The 22857-nt window shown below is 36.6% G+C and overlaps 1 protein-coding gene across 23 annotated transcripts in view; it reads left to right on the top strand.

Annotated features, from left to right (window-relative positions):
• RYR2 (ryanodine receptor 2) overlaps positions 1–22857 on the top strand; it is a 781807-nt gene that overhangs the window by 279008 nt on the left and 479942 nt on the right. For all 23 annotated transcript variants that reach the window (XM_035280524.3, XM_035280523.3, XM_054248004.2 and 20 more), the window contains exon 3: positions 15373–15477. In XM_035280524.3, coding sequence (XP_035136415.2) covers positions 15373–15477 — 105 coding nt within the window. The remainder of the gene's footprint in view (positions 1–15372; positions 15478–22857) is intronic.

Below are 22857 nucleotides of genomic sequence, written 5' to 3'. Positions count from 1 at the left end.
AACATAAACTGGGATTAGCTTGGAGAAAAGAGAAGGGTGGTTATTTTAATGATGGATTATACTATTAATATTAAATCTCTTTATGAGGATCAAAACTAACGGAAACCATTTGGCTCTATGATGGTATTTGCCATAAAAATATTTAGAAGTAGGTAATTTTTCACCAAAGAATTTGACTCCTGTAAAGGTCCTGTAGATCTTTCAGGTTAGTAACCTACATGTGAATGAACAAGATGAGTACATGTGTGTTTTCTTTCTCATCTTTGTCCTTTGTCCAATTTCTAACCATGCCTCAACTCCAAGCCTCTACCTATATGTGAATGAATTGGGTGTATTATTTCTACAATGCAGCATTCTGAAATAATGCAGATAAATTCTGTGCAGATGGTTCTGACATTTTAATGTTTGACTCTGAAGATATGATTTTTTTAACAAGCATAAATCATAATTTTTAGACTACCATCAAGTTTTTACATTATTTTAACAATGTACTCTTGAAAAATCATATCTACATTATTTAAATACTTGTTAATATTTTTAAATAATTCAATTTACAAACATTTCTTAGGGCTTATTTACAAATATTTTTTGGTGGTCCATTTGCAGCGAGGTGATAAGTGTTGTCATATCACAAAAATTGGGTTTTTCTGTAATATACTTTGAACAGGATACACATGCAACAATGAAGAATATTTAACAAAATGCATAATAAGTAGCCCCTGTGGAGGATGACAAAGTCCCAGTAGCTTATAAAGTCAGGTGGAAAGTATGTTGTAAAAAAATATGTGTAATACAAGGCAGTTTGAGTCATCAAGGAATGCTTCATGGATGAGACAGTATTTGAGTTTGGATTGAGGGATGGTGGAAACTGGACAAAGGACAAATGTGAGAAACGAAAATGTGTTTGTGAATAATAGAGTTATGTAATGTAGCTTAATAGTAACCATTATGTCCAAACTTTTTATCAAAAATTCAAGATACCAGAGAGGGGGTTTGCACTTAAATGTTTAAACGGTGGGATTTTTTTGTAAATCTCTGACCAGTCTAAAGTGATATTGAGGAAAGTCTAATTTGGTGATAATAAGTAGAAGGGACTAGAGATGAAGACATGGGGGTTAGAGAGATGACATTTAGGAAAACAGAGAAGACAGGTGTGAAGATTAGGAATGTTACCAAGTAAAATAAAAACTGATTTTAGAGATTACATTGAGAAACTGAATTTAAAATTCCCTTTCATGTCAGAGTTTAGTTTCTGCTTGGTTTCCAGTATCAGATGTGGATACTACAGCTTCTTTAGGACATCGATGCTTTAATTAAAAGTATATGTGAGTATATTAATGGCACCTTACGTCATTTCTTGCCTTTCAAGATACTTTTATACTTCCATTCTACATCTGTTATTGTTGTATGGAAAACCCAATCTTTTATAGCAGTTTTGAAATAGATTCTTCCCCTTTTACTAAAATTGGTGTCTTAAATCTCTCTGGTGATATCTTACTCATCAGTGCCAAAGGCTCTGACTTCCTCACCCTGTTTGACCTACATACTGTTGTGTATTCTCCACGGATGTATTATCTTCCTGCTCAGATTTGCTTCTCCTCCTGTGTTCCTTACGTCAGCTGATGGCAGCACCATCTGTGCAGTATTTCAGGTTCAAAACTATGGATCAATCCCAGTTCCTCCTCTACCCTCGGCGTCCAGTTAGTTTTCAAATCCCGTGTTTTCCCTTCCCTTGAATACTCTACATCACATTTCATTTTTACTCTGGTTTGGGTTCTTCTTAGCTCTATTAATTTATTTTTCAAAGCTGTTCATTTTACTTGCCTCTTTTCTGGGACTATTATTACAAGAGACAGGGATCTGATCACCTTGCTCCTATTTTTTATGGCCCTGGTATTGTCTGTGTGGACTTCCTGGATGACCAGCAACCATGAACCAATTCACTGTGCCAGAGAGAACCTGCAGACCCCACTGGTAGAGTGAGGGGGTTTCAGTGTTGCTACCACAGAAGGAGTGGTAGGCATTTTCTAAATTTAGATCATTTCCATGACTATTGGAAAGGACCCTGCCTCTCCACCCCCACAAAAGTCTAGTGATTGTGCTTCAGAGTAAATGGAAGTGGATGGAGGAGTGTTTATTTGTTCAGCTGAAATCAGTGTTATCCATCTCATTTAAAATGCAAAACTTCCAGTTCAAAGAAACACTACATACAGACAAAAAGCAAACAACATTTTGCATTGTTTGACTAGCTAGTCAAAGCAAAACCAACTAACTCTACCTCGGAAGTGTCTTCACTTAATGGTAAGATCTGTTGAAAGGCACATCAACATCATCAGTTACATAGTTCCACTCAGTTTTAGGGAGGAGTTTAACCATCCTGATGGGGAAATGATACAAAAGTTTATACATAGTTGCAGTTATTTAATGTCTTGATTATTTAAAGAAGGCATAATTTATTTTCTTACTGATGCTATTATGAGTGTCCTTGTTTTTCTAATTCCATTTTTCAGATGTTTTTATTAGTATATAGAATAGTTGATTTTTATGTATTGACCTATATTTCGGCAACCCTGCTACACTCATTTATTAGGACCAGTAGATTTTTTGTGAGTTACTTGGTATTTCCAGTGTACACTATCGTGGCATTTGGAAATACAGTTTTGCTTCTTTTCCAATCTGGATGCCTTTCATTTCTCTCTTTCTCCTTCCCTTCCTTCCTTTGGTTTTTAATCTAATTGTCCTTTCAATAGAAACAGTTCTTGTCTAAAAATCTATTTTCTGTGACTTGATGTAGCTTTTTCACCTCTCTAATGGTTAATGTTTATGTGATATGTATTTTTTTATGTTCTTTTACATCCAACCTATTTGTGGTTTTTTTAATTTATGATGTGTTTGTTGTAATGAGCAAACAGTTAGATCATATTTTTTTATCCTGACATCCTCTACATTTTGATCGAGTGTTTAAAACATACATACTTTGTGTGATATTGATATAATTGGATTTGCATTTGCCATGTTGGTTTTTCATATGCCTGCTGTATTTTTGGTTCCTCCATTCCCCCATTATTGCTTTCTTTTGTGCAACATAATATGCCATTTTGAAACCTCTGTTGATTTTTTTTACTATGTAGTTTTCGAGTTATGCTCTAAATTCTTATGTACTATGGGACTGCAATATGCATAATTTTAATTCATCTTAACATTGTCATAACTTCTACTTCAGAAAATACTGATTTAATTCCAGGAATAGAAAACCTCTCCAACATAGCTTCATTCCCTTTCCCTTTCTTTATACTCTTTGTGATATATATATAACCATACATCATACAGACAAGTTCCTAAACCAATAATATACTATTATAACTATTTAACAATTTCTTTATACATTCTTATATCTTTTAAAGATGTTAAGAAATAAAATTTTTAGAGTCTTTTATATTAATCCGCAGATTTTCAATTTCTGATATTTTTCAGTTCTTTTTTTAGATTTGAAGGAAGCTCCTTAAGAACTTCTTTTTGTATATAACTCTGCTAGGAACGAATTCTGTCTTTGTTTATCAGAAAATGTCTATGTTGTCTTCATCTTTTGAAAGATGAGATATGAGATTCTGGATTAAAAGATTTTTTCTTTTGATTCTTTGACTGTCTTCTCACTGCCTTCTGTCTTTTCTTTTTTCAGATGGAAAGTCAGCCATTAATCATACTGATGATCCATTTGATGGGATGTGTATTATTTTTCTTTTACTGCTTTAAATGCTTTTATTTTTGTCTTTGACTATCACACAAACAGTTTGACTGCAGTGTGTCTGGGTGTGGATATCTTTGTTTATCCTACTTGAGGTTTGTTGTGCTACTGAGATGTGTAAGCTAATATTTTCATCACATTTTGGAAGTTTGGGGCCATTCGTTATTTCTTCAAATGCATTTTTTTCTAACCACTTTTTTCTCTCCTATTCTTCTGAGATTCGCATTACACATCTATTGATGCACTTGACATTATCCCACAGGTTTCTAAGACTGTGTGCATTCTTTTGTCAATGATTTTTTTCTGTGTACTTCAGATTGAATAATTTCTGCTAATCTAGCTCTGATTCTTCTTCAATCTGAAATCTATCCTCTGTATATATTATTTTAGTTATGGCATTCAAATACAGAATTTCCCTTTGGTTTATGTTTGTAATTTTTACATCCTTTTTGATAATGTCTATTTGTTGATTTGTTGTTTCAATACTTTAATTTTTTAAGCATGCTTTTCTTTAGTTCTTTAAAAATATTTATAATAGCTGCCTTGAAGTCTTTGCCTGTTAAACGCCTTTGTCAAGATACCTAGAGAGTTTCTGATGACTATGTTTTCCTGGGTTTTTATTGTCTGTGTCATGATGTTTTGTTAAAACTGGACATTTTAGATAATATAACCCTGATTTCTTTTATGTCTCTACTGAAGGTTGTTGCTGCGGGGTTTTGCTTTTTCTTTGTTTAGTAAATTGCCTGGCCTGAGTCTGTGAAATGTCTCCTTGATGTTATTGCTTAATGTTTTACAAAACCATTCTTGTTTTTATGTTAAGACTAGCTTTCTAGGGACTTCCCTGTTGCTTCTTATCTTAGAGTTTAGGCAACGATGGTACAGAGGTGGTGCTCAGATACTTTGAGGAGAAAGTTTTTAGGCCTCTACCAGTGGAGCTGTGTGTGGATAGGGAAGTGTATAAGAAGTTCAGGTCATTTCAAGTTTGCCCAAGATTTACTTCCTGCTGGTTTTTAGGTGTCTTTCTTGTACCTGTCCAACTTTGGTCAAAAATATACTGAGTTAGAGTTGGTAGAGGGTCACAAGGTGTGTGCTAGCAGATCTGTTGGACCTCCCTGGGATGTGTCACTTTCATAGATGGTGCAGTGTTCATGGCATCTGCTCCAAATCAAGTGAGGCCCCTTTGACAAGGTGGCACAGCTTCTGCTTTTCACAGCTAGCCCATGCTGTGCCATGGTAGAACCTCCACATTAGCTGAGCTGTGGGGAGATGGGAGTAGCCCCGGGAAAGAACACCACAGATTTACTGTTCTTACCCAAATTTCATCAGGTTTTAGGCATAAAAGTTTCTTATATCTTTGTATGCCTTTGGTTAATTCCCACAGCTCTGAAGATGTTATTTTTGTCAATTTTATCCAGCTGGCTTTTAGGGAGAAGATTTGCCAACCTTCTCACTTGATCATGGGGGGAGGTGTGTATAATTTCTTTTAAAAAATGCAGTGCAGCTTATAAATATTTTTATCCTGAATTGATCCTTCAACATACAAAGAAGTGTTACATCATGGCTGTATCTTATCAGGTACCCAGCTGCTAGAGTTATCTTCCAAAAATACTCTTTGATTTGTTTGTACTACCTATAGACTTCTCCAGAGCCAAATTGTAGGTTGAGATGGAATTTTTGGTTTCATTAGCTTCAGCTATAGGTTTATTGTCTCTAAGGCTTAGTAGGGCCCTGGAGTACCTCCTGACCACCTGCTGTTAAGTCAGAGTCACATCTTATAAATACAGCTCTAGTTTCCATTCCATAAAACATTCCTGGCCTCATATCCTAAGATATATACCCTGACCTAGTTGTTTAATTACAGCATATATAACTCTGTCATCAAGATTCTTCAACCAGAAAATATATCTCCTATGGAAATGGTGACTCATCTGCAGTTAGCAAAGGAAAGCCCTCTACATCCAAATACATCTACAGCACATCCAACCAGAAAGGATCACAATATTATTGCCTTCTGGCTCTTTTGCTCCTGCTAGTACCTTCCCAGAGGAGCTCATATGAGGCTACAAGCTTCTAAAATGGCCTTTAAGCCAAAGTCATCCAGTGGAGGGTATTCATGACTCCATTCTCTCTCTCTCTCTCTGCTTTTTTAGAGCAGGCTCTCTGTCACTTTAGGTTTATTTTGTCATCACAAATTTTGCCACAAATGGACAGGGAAATAAAAGAAAATAACTGGGAGGCAGGCTGATATGACCTTGAGGGAGACAGCATGGTATGAATTTTAGGCTAAGCAGATAGGGCTTTTAATAGTTTCTGGCTTAAGATATGTCATTCAGTGTTCTAATTCACTAGTTACTCATTTCTAAAATGGGGATAATACTACTTATTCCATCATGCGAATTATGACCTAACACAAAGAGGACTCTTAAAAAGTGATATAGCTATTATTAATTGCATAACTGTCTCTACATTTTTAATATTCTTGAAACTGCATAGAAATTTCATGCTAGTATAATTCCTGGCAAGAATTCCAAGACACTGAATGTCTCAGTCTGAGTCTGCTTGGAGTTTCTCATTTTTATTATACTTCATTATTTCTTAAATAACAGATTTCTTAACCTGGAACCCAACTTCCCAGAACATCCTTCCCATATACTTATATGACTAGAACTTATGTGTCTTAGACAGAACCTAGGAAAGGGAGCCAAGGATGTTGCTAGAGGATCACCAGCTTCCTTGTCATAGAGTGATAACAGGCCAGTGCACAGAAGCCGTGGGAACTGCAGCAGAGAAAGAGCTTAATAATAGAATGACACCCAAATGAGGGGATGGGAGGGAACCTCAGAGCCTCTTTTTGGAGGAATATGGGACTAGGATTTTTAAGGGAATTTAGGTACACAGAGGGCTGAGGACTGGGGGCTGCTGATGAATTAGGGCATTGGGGATGAAGTCATAAACTGTATTTTTACGTTGAGTAAGTTCTTTAGAGGGGTCTTCAGCCTGGCTGGTGTCAGTGGAATAATACAGGATCTGGAAAGTATCTCAGCATGGAAAACATGCGGCTTCTTAATGTTAAGGATGTTATCTACAGAAATAGCAAACTTGTGACAGGGGTACCTGATTTTTAAGCAGTACCTATAAGGAAATGGGCTACAGGGCAAGCTGGTTAATGCTTAGCCATGCTTCTACTAAAAGGGTATGCTTTTATTGAAAACCTAGCAATTTAATTTTATCAATTTTATAAGGACAGTTTCAATGTTACTGAGTTGATTTCAGCTTGATTTGTTCAAACTGATACTGAGTAATTAATTTAGCTCTTGTCATTTCAAATCAATTTAGATGAAATTAATCCAACTCATATTCACAGAATGAGACACCTGCATGCAAACAGTGAGATGGTCGGTATTCGTATGGTTATGCCTGAATGAATCTGCACTGTATTACACAACTAGTTAAGTCTGAAGCCATCTTCTTATCACCTACACCACTTTGATTGTGGAAGCCGTACTTTCTGTCTTCACCTTTCTTTTCGCCTTTTGACTTCTTGTGAAACTCTGATAAGTCAGAATCTGTTGGTTGCCCTCATCTATATGTTTGTGTGAATTCTTTTTCCTTCTTCAAGGAGGGTATGAGACGGCGGACTACGGCTACTGTGGCAAAGGTCAAATTGCTGTATTAAATTGACCTGGTTATTGTAAAAAAATTTTTTTGTCCCAGATACTGTTTCAGGCAATAAATCTATGAATGGATTCCCCACAATATCCCTCACAGAACTCCCTAGAGACAACACTGCTGCTCGTCAGAAATTTTCACTGAAGGCTCTAACAAGTGTGTTCAGTCTGCGGTTCACTGAGATCCTGTAGACCGCAAAGCTGAGAAATTACTGCAAATAACAATTTTTGTAACAAATACTGAGTTCGTGCCACTGCACTCCAGCCTAGTGACAGAGCTAGAATCCATCTCAGAAAAGAAAAAAAATATTGAAAAAAGTTATAATGGTATCGTGCTCCAGGATTCAGATATCTTCCCAGTATTGTTTTCCCCAATCCTTAAAAAAAAAAAAACAAATACTTAGGCCATATGTTATTTTTGTCTTGGTTATTGCTGATCCCTGTTATCATAAGTAGGCTAACATGTAGGATGCCAGATGCTTCCTACATATGTAATAAACACGTGTGTGTGTGCATGTGTGTGTACATATAGTGTTAATTTTTTTTAAATAAGCAAACCTCTTTTGAGTAAATTGTGAAAATTTGCTCCAGAGTAATTTGTGGCTACAGAACCTGCAACAGTGTTTCAGATATTTCCATTTATTTATTTGTCCCTGGTGTGTTATTCACCCATTTCTTCAGAGATCGCTCAACTCTCTGAATTTAGTAGTAAGACTCCATAACTTTTCAAATAGTAGATTTCTCAACCTAGAATTCCACTTTTCAAAACATGATTCTGATATACTTGCTTGGTAGACTTGTGTTTCAGAGAGTTGGTATATGGAGCTTTTATTGAGATTATGACTGATTTTTTTTTTAATCATGAATAGTAGGATAGAAACCAGCCTGCCTGAAATGAATTTGAATTAGCAATGTTGAGAAGCGAGAGCCTACATCTGATGAACCATTAGGTTGCATATATGACTTTCAAGATACTTACATATTATCTCGAGCCTCAATTCATAGCAGTAGAAGTCTCTTTTCTGCTTTCTCTTTGAGTGTTTTGCTTACAAACACTTCCATGTAATTGTGTGCTCACGGACAATGGCTTTCTCTGATTTGACCTGAGTCAACATTCTCCTTATGGTATTAGAATTACAGAGGTATTATGGAACAGTTCGTCAAGTTTGCACTGACACATCTGAATTTTAAAATAATTGTGAAAATCAGATGGATTGGCCTATCTACTTAATATTAGATTTAAAGGATGTTGTATTATGAAAGTTGTATGTCAAGGAGCAAAATGAACACTGAGCAAACTATATGGAATGCTACCAATCCACTGGGGATTTTCATAATTAACCGCTAAGCTGGCACAGCTGTGGCTCTTTGTAGTGGCAATGTACTGCTAATTACCACTCATTTAAACCTGTTAGTATACCCCCTCCCACCTGGACCTTACTGTTGTCAAGAATGCCAAGGGAATGACTTGAGTTTTTCTGAAGATTCGAAGGATTTAGGACCAGTATAACCCAGAGACATCAGCTTCATGTGTCAGGATCGCATTTAGCCTTGTCTTTGAAAAACCTGACCAGAAAGAACTAGTTCACACAGGAAAAATCTTTCTTTCTCAAAGGCAATCATGTTAACCTCTGGTGCAAAATGGGTTAAGGGAAAAAGAACATGACAAGAAAAACTACCCAGAACTATGAACAGCCCAAAATGTGAAGCTCTGGAAATAACATTTCCAGACTGGGAATATGGTGAAATGTTACGATTGGGGTTTTGAAGCAACGTAAAGAGGAAAAAGTGAACTAAGATTCTTAGATCTCGCCTGGTGCTTCCTTTCCACAGTGTTTCCTATGAGTCAATGGGATATAACGCCACGTGTGTGTGTGTTTTTTTTTTGTCACTGGAGAATATATAAACATTTTAAAGGATATTATTCCCCATCTTGTAAGTGGCATTTTGCCTAGTTCATATCTCTGGTTGGTAAATTAAAACAACCACCACCACTTTATCTGTTGGAGGAGATAGGGGTTGAAACCTCCATCGTTTGGGGAGAAGTCGACCCTCAGCAGTGACAGTGCCTTCCCGAAGGCCTCGCAGCAGATGGGTGCCTAAGCAAAAACAAACCTGCCTCAACTTCAGACCATCTGCTCAGTTTTAAAGTATACTGTTTTCACATCTCTTGGTGGAAGAACAGCTTTTCTCTTAATTTATCTCTCTCTGATTCTGAGCTCTCAATCTGATTTAGGGTTTTCTTAAATTAGGCAGATAAAATTATAACTTATTGGCATCATCCAGATTATCATGCATTGATTTTCTTCTTTTGGCATCTTTGAAGTAGGATGTAAGAATTTTTTTTTTTTTCACTTCATAGGTGGGGAAGCTCAGCCTGACCCCCCTGAGGTATCTTGGCTAGTTACCCATCGGCTCTGAATTTGGTGTTCCTGGTGCAGTGACTTACCCTCTGCTGTGCTGTCAAACTCAACATCTACTGCATCGTTAATTTACAAAATACATTTTGAGATACCTGTGCTATGCCAAAAGTCACTTGGAGCCCAATTGAAAGGCAGTGTGAAGAGCGTAATTAACTTCTTTGCTTCTGTGTTAGAAACCTAGGGTAAATAGCCAAACCAAAGTAGATTGGTCATTAGGGCTCTAACTGCCTGTATCTCTATAGAATATATGCAGCTGTTTAACTTTCCAGAAATAGGTGAAATTGCAGTTTGAGGTTAGTTTATCAAACACTGAACATTTTCTTTGTGTAGATCATTGTATCAGGGCTGCCGCTGGTGGTGGTTGTGAGGTGGAGTGGGATCCAAGCTGGATAACAGTACTGCATGGCAGAGCACTTAGCTTTATCTTCAGCAGGAATGTGGTATATCTAGATTCGGTAGCGGTCATGATGATGAAGCAGATATATCTTTACTGGCAGGCGCTGATCTCCAAGATATACCAGCAAATTTAAAAATTGTAGTTTATGTAGAGTGAACCCACTAATGGAAAAAGCTAATCTATGTGTTTCTACTGGATATGAAAGCTTCTGCTGCTGTGGATACATAGCATATGTATACATGTAAATGCATAGAAGGAAATGGAAATACAGTATAAAGCTAAAGGAAGGGAAAGTGAGTATAAGTAAATTTGGAAAGAGAATTTTCTGTTTTTCAGTATTGTTTGACTTCCCTACAAGGAGATGTTTTTATGTGTGATTTAACAATATGAAATAGTTTGCAGAGATGGGGACCTTCATGCTGAGGGAGAAGAAAAATGTAAGCAAATGCATCAGGATGTGAAACAGAATAGTTTATTAGTATGCAGTTTTTACACAGTAATAATAAGAAGGATGGCGGCTTAATGTGACTTATATAGTCCTAAATTATTGGTTGTTATTCAGTTAAGGTAATGACATGTTTCAATAGGTTTTTAAGTGGGTTAGGCAGATAGTATCTGGAAGCCAAATAGTTTGATGGATACTTCACTTGGAAACCTAATTGATTTTACATAGCCTCCCCAGAGCCAGCAGAGCCAGATGCTGCTTTGTGGTTATTCTTGAGACTTTCTTTCTTCTCTAAGAGAATATGTTTGCCAGGCAGGGGAGGATGATGATCAGTTGAAAGAAACAGAGAGAGAGAACGAGAGAGAGAAAAGGGAGAGAGGAGAGAGAGCAAGAGTGAGCTAGTGAGCGCACATAGCCAGGCCGCCAGCCTAAAGTTTGTTACCTTTCCCAAAGTATACACATCCTGACAAAATTGGTGTTGTCTCCATATAAAAAGCATTATTAACCTCCTGCCGGCTTGCTTTGGGCACTATTCTGGGTAGAATAAATACACATGGACGTTTAGACAGACCAAATCTCTTTCTGTGATTTAATTTTGCATTACAAGTAAATGTCGAATGTGGTGTGTAAGAGGCAGGTAGGTATACATGCTTCACTGCAGTTTTTGGTTTTGTGTTCTGATGTGATCTGGGTATGTCAAAGCACTTACAATGCAGAGCATACTATATGAAAGTTCTCGTCCTTTGGTAGCACGCTCACGGTGAGGGCGAGGAAAAGTCTTACATGTTGAAGTTCCAAAAATTAACTTTCTCAGTAATAAGACTTGAGCAAAAACAAATTAAGACTAAGGAAAAGATGATAATTTGCAAATGGAAGCCTCTACTCTACATGTTTGTAGAATGTTTTACCTTATCTGCCGTTGCTGGTGTTGGGAATCATTTTGGTTCAGGGCCATTTATCAAAGATGAATGAATGAGGCCCTTTATTTTCCAGTGATGCTGCTTTATTTTTGGGAGTGGTAACAAAGGCTCAACATGCTACCATGGGTGTAACTGTACCAGTTTCAGTGTTCTTTGAAGACATACACACCTAAATGAAGAAATACTTCATTTGTTGCTTTAAAAGTTACCAAATTATACTGATGATTCTGTTACCTGAAATAACTAGACCATTTTTCTTTAGAGCAAAACAGACAACACTACAAAGTTCTGATGTGTACTGTTTTAAGTTTTCCTGAAAGGTAAACACTATTTTTTGAAAATGTCTCAGCTTTTCTATTACACTTGTGTGTGTAGGGGTAGCTGGGTACAAAGAGAAAGAGAAGGCATGGTGAAGATGACTCAGAACAAAATGGATGGCATGTGTAAGAGATAGAGAATTGCCTTTGAAGATTGTTGGCGTGTTTATTTATGCTAACTCCCACTATTTGGAAAAGTATCACTAGGAGGCTCATTGCTCTGGGGAAAAATAAAATTCATTTGACAGGATTAATTCATTTGAAACCCATGTGATTTTCAAGGATCTTTAAAATAATATGAAATATTATTTCAATCTTTTACATTCTGCTCTAAGTGAGGCATGAAACTATTGAAATGCACCCAGAATATAAACTTTTAAATATTACCGGAAACTGTCTTTTCTTAACAATACTGGAAGATTTTGGATGTTATGAACAGGTGCATAGTTATAGATCTGTGTTTTTAAACACTATTTGTCCAAAGTAGATTCCATGCAAGAACTGATTCTAAGAAATGAGTGGTGCTTCATAATTTCCAGAAATGGAGAGGAATTACAGTATGCAAAACTGATGATAATAGCTCACTTATTTTAAGTTCTTTTTATATTCCTGATACTGTGATAAGCTCCCTACATCTCATTTATTCATAACAACCCTATGAGAAGGGTATAATTACTATCCATTTTCTTTAGGGAAGGAAACCAAGGATTATAAAAGTTAACAGCTAATAAGTAATGATGCCAGTGTTTTTGCTTAGGTGGTCTGTATATAGGAGCCATGCTTTTAACTGTTAGGATATGCTGATTCTAAAGCAATTAATGGATATTTGTCTGAAATCATCAGTCTAATGGCATGCTGAAAACAGCTCTTTCAAACCGCCAAGAGTTGATTGTGAGACATTTTGGATTTTTGTAAGCTGGTTTGTAAACGTTGATCATTTGAAATCAGCAGCGATTGGAGTATTTACACCACAGGAATGGGCAAATGCTACAAATCAAGGGATTTTTTTTCGAGTCAGTTCACCAGCACACTATTTAATAACATAGTGCTCTGTCAGCACTGCCGAAGTATAAACCCTCACATTTTCAATGGATACAATGAAATAAAACCTTACATTAACAGATTTTCTTTTTACATAAGCATTTGTCTTGATCTCAGGAGACTATAATTAGTATGATTAGAAGTTTAAAAATTAAATTTAAGATCATGTATTCCTAAATTTCATAGTAGAAGAGAGTTCTTTTCCTAGCCTTTGAACTTTCATATGAGGATTTTAGAAAGAAAGCCCTTTCCTGGCCAACTGCGGAGTGTAAAAGCATTTAGCTGTGCCAGATTTGAGAGGACTCTTTGCTGGCTGAAACTGTTGGAGCAGGAATGGAAACTGATTGTGTTGGGTGAACAGGAGCCCGTGATAGGAGGATGGCAGAAACCAGAAAAGGAAATTTTATTTAAAAAAAAAAACAGAACAAAACATGGGAACCAGGGGGATTTGTGGGGTATGCATAAGCTTGTGGCCTTGTTGTGAACATCATTTATCCATAAAATAATTTTAGCTTTAATTTTGGAACTCCATTACTTAATTCTTCCTTGCAACCATAAAGCATCATTTTATGCTGCTGATGAAAAATCATTCCAATTATAGTGGTTCAGTTTAATAAAAACTTAAAACAATGCAAATTGTAATTTTGATGAATCGCATCAGCTTATCAAATTTATCCTCCTAATGTTCTTTTTGTGAGAAAGGCATAACTTGCTTTCGTGTTGTGTTTAATGTATTTGTACTGTTCTTCTGTTGCGAAGATCCTCCTTTGAACGTTTGCTTGGACCTGTCTGGTCTGCATACTGGATGATGCTCATCTAAGCAAAAGCATACAGGCTTCGTAGCTTACCGTTCTAACTCACCAATTAGTTATTTTTTGTTATTTGTCTTTATTGGAAAACATTTCCATAAATTGAAACAAAAGAAAGAAATGCACTCACAATTTAACCACACAAATGGAATTATCTTCCTTTTTTTATTTTATTTTATTATTCTTATTATTTTAGTGCTCAGCAAGCATATTTGTTGGTGGCATTGATAATTAACATTTTTTTTTTCCATTTAGGTAGGTTATAGGTCCAAATGATGTTGAGATCATTGAAGATTTTGCTTCCTTTCTATGTAAAATTACAGTCACATTACAAAAATAGGAAAAAAACTTAACATGAAAATGGAGTTCACCACCTGGGCTGTCAATGGCACTGTATTTTTTTTATTATTATATGTTAAGTTCTGGGGTACATGCGTAGAATGTGCAGGTTTGTTACATAGGTATGCACGTGCCATGATGGTTTGCTGCATCCGTCACCCTGTCATCTATATAGCATTAGGAGAAATACCTAATGTAGATGACGGGGTGATTGATTTTTATTTTTTGAGACATGGTCTTGCTCTGCCCCTTAGGTTTGTATATAAGGGTGTGACCATGGCTCACTGCAGCCTCAAACTCCTGGGGCTGAGCCTTCCTCCGGCCTCAGCCCTCTCAATTGTTGGGGCTACAGCCATGTGCCTTTTATTAATAAAAAAATTAAAATTTATGTAGATTAGTATTTAGGAAGTTCAAGTACAGCTCTCCTACATACACATATTGTGTGGTGGTAAAGTCTGGGCTTTTAGTGCACCCATCACCTGGGTCGTGAACAGCCAGTCCACTCATCCTGGTTCCTTCACCTTCTGAGTTGAGATTTTTGAGAATTTGCAGTATATTGATTGAGATAGAAGTTTAAGAGAAAGAGAAGAGAAAACAAATGGAGGATGAAAAAATAAAGCAACATACATACACACCGAGCAGTCGCCAAATGACCTTACTCTGAGTTAGAGGCAAAATACAGCGTCCAACTTGAATAAAACGAAGTAATTGCCATGTTTGTGGCTAAGGAGAAACCTGTGTCTGTGAATATTTTATACTATTTCAATTTTATATTTGCTTGACTTTGATATTAATTTGAGACGTGTTATTTTTCTGTCCTTTATTTATTTTTTAAAATTATTTTTTATCAGCGGACTGAGAGGTAAGTTAGAAATGAAGGCATGAGAGTAAGAGAAATCTGGATTTTAATCGTTAGTGTGGAAATTTTATAACTCTGTGACTTTGGAAAAGGAACCTAACTTCTGTTTCGCCTGTTCACACAAGTGATAGTAATAATCCTTACTACAGACGACCACAGGAGTTGTAGATAAAGCTCCCAAGACAGTGCATAGCAGAGTAAGCACTCAATAAATGGCAGCTGTTGCTGTCCGTGGTGGTTGAAATGCATTAAATGTGAGGAGTAATGACAGTGTTTCTTGATGATTGGGGAACGTGTGGTGGAAAGTTGACAAATACTCTACGAAAGAAACTGGAGCCTCCTAAGGTAAGCTGGGTCTGGATGCTCGATGAAGGTGACGCTACTAATGGCTCTTCCTCTTTCGGTGCAGAATGTACCCCCGGACCTCTCCATCTGCACATTCGTGCTGGAGCAGTCCCTCTCTGTCCGGGCCCTGCAGGAGATGTTGGCTAACACCGTGGAGAAATCAGAAGGGGCAAGTACCGGATTTATGTCAACTTGTAGTATTTTAATGAACTCACCTACTATAGGAACAATTTCTTTCACAGGTGTCAGGGATTTTCTTTTTGCTGAAATAAGTCAATGCCTTTCAGTTGGAATTTCCTTACCTTTGACTTTCTGCTTTATCCAGCGTATTTGTGGTGTCTTGAAAACTTAAAAAAAAAAAATCCATCCTTGATGTGATCTGTGTCACTAGACCTCGTGCTTATGTCTGTGGTTTAAAAGAGACCGTTCTTTGAGCACATCTGTGTCTCCTTACCTTTTCAGAGCTGTTATTGTTATTTTAACTCATAGCTTCGTGCATGGCTATTTGTCATCAACCTTTATTTCACTGTCCAATGCCTCTCACTATGTGACTCTGTTCTGAGCTTTTTCATGGCAAGTAAAATTTCATGGCACTGTTACATATTTTAAGTAACCAAATTTTGGTGTTAATGGTTTTAGTCAATTGTAATTTTGCAAACAGCTAATCATTTTCTTCTGAAAAGTGAAATATTTTTGTGGTCTCCTAATGCAAGTATTTTTCTTTCAAAGCCAGTTTGGTTATTTTATTTTCAATGAGACTTGCTATGACTGACATCTGAGCTGTTTACCCAGTCTTAATCAATTTTTTAAAGTTTAGAATTAAGCAGGAGGATTAATGGTCAAATTTTCATTTTGAGGGTTTTTTTTAATTTTTATTTTTTGGTACTGTAATTACTAGTTTAATATATTTCCATAAATAAAACTGAAAATTTTATTTTGCCATTATTGATCTATATATTGCTGTTGTTATTAATCATTACTCTGGTCTGGATAAGTAAAGAGATTAAAAAATGATAATACATAAGTGATTATTGATAGAACTGAGTGATCAATTGTAACATTTTCATCAGCCTTGTAGTTTTTAAAATTTTAGTGTCATGCAGCTTAGGACTTTACTTGACCTGTGTATTAATTCTAAATTAATTTAAATTTTAGCAGTATGCTGTTAAGTAGGGAAAGGAAACTTCAGTGATTTTTATTTGATATTAGATTAAAAGCTTATTATACAAAAAGCTTCAAATATGTTGTTAGTTTTTCAAGTTCATTTTTGTTTACAACAAAGTTTGAAACTATAAAGATATATAAAGCTTCTTTTAAAAATTTCTGTTCTTTAATGTAAACCATTTTAGGTACACTTAAATTGTGAAAGAGTAAAAGAATTCTCAATCTAGTTTCATTTCCACCTGAAATAACCCCTCCTGATTTTTAAACATCCCTGAGTCGCATCAACTTTGATATGCAAATATGCCTTTATAAAGAAAGATCATTTTTATTTGGCATTAGCATTTAAAAATACATCTTACCATTTCATCTCTCTTCATAGATAACAGCTTAGAACTAAATTGCCATAAATTTAATTTTTAAATTGCTAAGCTGCACTTTTTAAATTTAACAACATTGAGAAGATCTTTTATCTTCCTCAAATCATGAAGTTGGGCTAGGCAAACTCTACCGTTTCTTAGAATATAGGAAGTAATTTGAAATACTGTTTTAGGATTTATGGTTTTTTTTGAGATGGTGTCTTGCTAATTACCCAGGCTGGTGGTGAGCTCCTGAGCTCAAGCAATGTTCCTGCCTCAGTCTCTGGAATAGCTAGGATTACAGGGGCATGCCACTGTACCCAGCTTCTAGGATTTATGTTTTTAAGACACTTATAAGTTAGAATTTCTGGATCTCCTTAAATATTTTTATTTAGCTGAATTTAGTTTTGAATTGTTAACTCTCTAGAATGTCTCCATCACAGATAAAGTAGTAATTTGTGTGCTCTGTTGAATACTATTTTATAAAGCCCAGTATGGTTACTGTAAGACATTAATTTGAGAAGTATAATTTGAGAAAAAATCTGCAAGGAAGAAATACATTTCATGAAGCTGAAACCTATTTCTGGTTATTAGTAACTTTTAGAAAGAAACCAATGTCAAAGAGTTCAACAGGGTAGTGTATATTAGGGAAAATCGAAAGATTCTCTCATACTGCTGAGTATTTTTGATTACATATAGGCAGGAATGATATTCACTCCTAGCTTGCTACAGGTGCAAGTTAATTAGCATGGCCGAAGCCACAGCATCAGAGGAAGGGTTCTGGAAGTCTCTATTATATTAAGCAATGGGGGGTGTCCTGGAGGACCTCTGGGGTGGTCAGGGTTAGGGAGCACTGTGGGGACTTGGAGAAGCAACAGTTTACCAAGAAGAATAGATGTTTTCTACTTAACCATTTTATTCAAAAGAGTGCACACCAGCTAAATATCACGTCTGATGTTATGTGATCCATGAATGATATGTGATCCATGGATGCTGCTGGCAGTTGTAGGAACCAAGTCTTCTGGACTTCAAATGTCTTTTCTTTCTTTTTTTTGAGATGAATCTCCCAGGCTGGAGTACAGTGGCATGATCTCAGCTCACTGCAACCTCTGCCTTCTGGGTTCAAGCCATTCTCCTGCCTCAGCCTCCCTAGTAGCTGAGATTACAGGCATATGTTACCATGCCTGACTAATTTTTGTAATTTTAGCAGTAACGGGGTTTCACCATCTTGCGCAGGTTGGTCTCAAACTCCCGGCCTTGAGATCCGCCTGCCTTGGCCTCCTAAAATGCTGGGATTACAGGTGTGAGCCACCACACCTGGCCCAAATAGAATTTTTTTCCAGTGCTTTATAATGTCTCCTTTACACTCATTATGGAACTCTAATGGGGAACCCTTTTATCAATCAAATTACTGTCTCCAGGTTAATAAATCATATGTAGTTTGTTTAAACAAAAAGACACTTTTTCTAGGATGAAGTGTGTCACAAGGGAATGTGAATTTTCATGAAATCATTTTTTTTCTTTCAGTTTAACAGTGAATCAAAATGAACCTTGTGTTCCCTGATTCCCAATTCTTTCATAATCAACTTTCTTTACAAAGCCTTGTTCTTTTTTTATTAAATAATTCTTTTTAAATTTCTTATGTAATTGAGTAAATTAAATAATACTGATACTATTTCATGTCCAAAGGGCTATCATATGCACATAGTAATACCAACACACTTGGTGATAAGGAAAAAATTTTTCATTTAAAACCATGCCTTTGTTTCTCGTGGTTAAGGACCATTTTGCTAGTATTCTAAGGTCATGAATAAATACATGGTTTTCACAAAATGGTTAAGGAAACTTAGCAAAAACCCCCAACATCATTTGTGATGAAGTAAATCATGAAAATTATCATGCTAACAGAAGAAGAGATGGGTAAGGAGAAATGGGAGAAAACATGACCTCATTTATGAACTTTGGGTTCCCTAAAAAGGTGCTTATTGTGACTATTAGTAAAATAACTCATATTTTTGTGGCATCAAAATCATTCTGAAGGAGTTGATCTAAGAGGATTTTCTAAAATGTCTGTTTAATTTAAAAAAAAGAAATATATATATATATATGGAGAGAGAGAGAGAGAGAGAGAGAGAGAGAGAGAGAGAGAGAGAGAGAGGGAGAGAGAGGGGGAGAGAGAGAGAGAGACCTAGATCCAGTATCTATATGATTACATTGAATATTGTTTAGCTTTTATTCTTCTTAAACTCATGGCAATAGGAAATAGGCCAAGCCCTGTTACCTCAGTAGCTGCCCACACAACCTTTCAGATCCTGAGGATGGAGACGGTAGGCAGACACAAGAGGGAGAAGGTGTCTGTTGAACAGCACCCATCTCTGGCCCCACTGTCTCTGGGCGTCTGCAGGTGCATGTTCTTGCCTCTGCTGTCCTTTCTATTTCTCCCCTGGGTTTTATGTAGTTCTGGATAACTTGTCACTTCCACATTTACCTCTGTATTTCTCTTTTTGCTCTCCAGATCTATTTTGCGTATGGATGATATAGCACAGGGTTACAACAGGGGCTTGTTGCCTTAGAGAACTGTTTGAGAATACCAGTTCTGCCGTAGGTTAGCTCTGTGGCGTGGGGAAAGATAACTTTATCATCGAGTCTTGGTGATTATTAAATGATGGTGCATGTTATTATTGTTTTACTTACTCTTTTTTGTGTACTTTTAAACTCCCTGGGTTGGACTGTTACTAATTCCTGACTGCCTTTTTTCTGGCCTTGACGGCTTTCTTCCTTCCCTGGGACAGAGGCAGTCCAATTCCCACTTCCTCTCCTCGACCCCGGTATCCTAACCAATTCTGGCACATGTAGTTGCCAATTTAATGATGCTGTGACAGTGATAGAATATGGAGTTGATGGTAGCATTTGCTTATTTCCATATGTTTCGTAGTTAATAAAGTTTCACAATTTAGGTGATGTTGTGCTTTTGGCTCTTCATTTTATCTTAATTCACAATATTATGACGACTTTCTCTCATACAATTCTATTTGTAATGCCTGATTTAATTTAAGGAGTTCATCTCACGAGCACAGATACCAAGTGAGAGGTGACACAGTATAGTAGAAAGAGCTCTGGTTTTAGAGTCCAGGAAATTTATTGAAAATTCTGTTTCAAATAATATTTTTAATAATTATCACCTGTTGTAAAGGTATTGCTTTGATTTAATGCCGTGAGTCCAATATATGGTTTGTATATTCTGTTTAGGACCGCATATTTTAAAATATAACATTGAGTATCCTTTCTATCTTTCGGTTTAATTGTTTTAGGAAATTGTACGACCCTGCCCTTTTCAACTATCGCTTATGGCCACTTGACTGTTGGTCCCTTTATTGTTAGAATGTTGCAGATTAAACTAGAGAAAAATTAAAATAACCACTCTTTGCTCCTTACGTCCTGATCTTTGATGGAGAAATAGGTTAACATTTATAATTTAGGTGATTATGATTTGGATCATTCATCCATTTGCTACATATTCCTCATTATCATGGGTATTGGGAGTTTACCATACTGTAAGTTATAAATGTACTTTAAAAATCTATAAAATTCACAATGTAATATTATAAATACTATTTGTGATGAGCAAATCATATTGAATTGAATATCAAATAAATCCAATTATCACTTAGTGCTAACTTTTTGAACATTTTAGAGATAATTTCTATCTTATGAAGGCTCTATGTAAAGACATGTAAATGTGTATTTTGTCACTAATGACTTTACAACTGCAGGAATAGAAAAACAATTATAGTACAATTTCAGGTATGTTACAGAAGTATATATATAGTTATGTTAGCATGAAGAAGGAATTATGTATGTGGAACTTGTTATTCCTTTAAATTTTCTTGGCACTTTTTAGAATCATTTCCAAAACAATTAGAAGTAATATTAAAACCATTAATAAAAAAATCATTTCAAATTTTTTCCAGGGAACAACTTGAGCTCATTAGGCAATTCCTTAAAATTTTAATAGAAAACTACGCTTGTCAGAAAGGCAATCCAAAACATGTCTAGAGATATTCTTAAAATGATTTTTATGTTTCAGTTTAGTAAAATGGCTTATTGCTTTATAAGAAACCATAATAATGTTTCCTCTTTCTACATTATGTACTGTCTTCAAAGTAGAAAGCATTACAATGACTTAATTATTAACAGAGGTATAGATGAGACTCAGACATGTCCAGTTTTTATGGAAAATGGAGCTATAGAATGTGGAGTAGTAAAACACTTGTGTCAGCCGAGCATGGTGGCTCACGCCTGTAGTCGTAGCACTTTGGGAGGTAGAGGCGGTTGTATCACCTGGAGTCAGGAGTTTGAAACCAGCCTGGCCAACATGGAGAAACTCCATCTCTATGAAATATACAAAAATTAGCCAGGTGTGGTGGCACACACCTGTAATCCCAGCCAACTGGGAGGCTGAAGCAGGAAAATCACTTGAACCCAGAAAATAGAGGTTGCAGAGAGCTGAGATTGCACCACTGCACTCCAGCTTGGGCAACAAGGCAAGATTTCATCTCCAAAAAGTAAATAAAATAACACACTTGTGTTATTCTTTTTATAAAACCCCTGTCTCTTTAAGACATGTACTCTAAGAGCATTCGAAAATGCATGGGGCCAGGTGCGGTGGCTCATGCCTGTTGTCCCAGAACTTTGGGAGGCCAAGGTGTGTGGACCACTTGAGGTCAGGAGTTTGAGACAGCCTGACCGACATGATAAAACCCTTTCTCTATTAAAAACACAAGCCATTAGCCACACGTGGGGACATGTGCCTGTAATCTCAGCTACTAGGGAGGCTGAGGCACGAGAATTGCTTGAACCTGGGAGGCAGAGTTTGCAGTGAGCCCAGATCGTGCCACTGCGCTCCAGCCTGGGCAACAGAGCAAGACTCCATCTCAATAAAAAAGAAGTAAAAGCATTAGGAAGCAACTGGCTAAATTTACTGGTAAATAAATTTTTTTAAAGTACATTTTGAAATACTGAAGCCCATAAATTACTTTTTAAAAGTGCATTTATCAAACACTGAAGCTCCAGTTTCACACAGGTAATTGCATCTAACATCATTTTTTATAAATGCAAGAGCAAAAGATGAAGAAGATCTGTGTATTTTTTCATAGTGGTTAAAGCTCATAGGTTGTAGTGCTAACTCTCTGAGTTCAATTCCTGGTAAGATAAGTTACTTAACCTTTCTGAGCCTCAGTTTTCTTTTTTATAATTTGGGGAAAATAATAGCATCTCCCTTGTAGAATTGTTTTGAGAATTTCATAATATAAGTAAAGTGTATAGAACAATCTTGGCACACAAAAAGCACTGTGTGTATCCTACCAGCATTGCGATGGTCTCTGCCTTGAGTATGCCTGAGTGAGCTCCTACCAAATCTGATCCTTCTGAGGAAAACAACTATAATCTCAGGAAAAATATAAAAACAAAACAAGCTGGGTGTGGTGGCTCATCACTGTAATCTTAGCACTTTGGGAGGCTGTGGTGGGTGGATCACCTGAGGTCAGGAGTTCAAGACCAGCCTGACCAACGTGGCGAAACCCCCTCTCTACTAAAAATGCAAAAATTAGCTGGGCGTGGTGGTGCACGCCTATAATCCCAACCACCCAGGAGGTTAAAGCAAGAGAATTGCTTGAACCCGGTATGCGGAGGCTGCAGTGAGCCAAGGTTGTCCCCTTGTACTCCAGCCTGGGCAACAAGAGCAAAACCTGGCCTTGAAAAAAAAAACAAACAACAACAACAAAAAGTGAACACCCACAACAATAAAACCTTCAGTTATCCAAAGGCTGTAACTGTACTTGCTCTATGGCTGCTGTTACAAGTTACCACCAAGCTGGTGGCTCAAAACAACATAAATTTTTTATCTTCTAGCGTTAGAGGTCACAAGTCTAAAATCAGTCTCCATGGGCTAAAATCAGGGTGATGGCAGCGCTGCATTGCTTCCAGGGGCTCTAGGGAAGAATCTGTGTCCTTACCTTGTCTAGCCTACA

Source organism: Callithrix jacchus, chromosome 19, assembly GCF_049354715.1.
Source record: "Callithrix jacchus isolate 240 chromosome 19, calJac240_pri, whole genome shotgun sequence".
NCBI classification, from domain to species: domain Eukaryota; kingdom Metazoa; phylum Chordata; class Mammalia; order Primates; family Cebidae; genus Callithrix; species Callithrix jacchus.
This window is presented reverse-complemented; position numbering and strand designations above follow the sequence as displayed.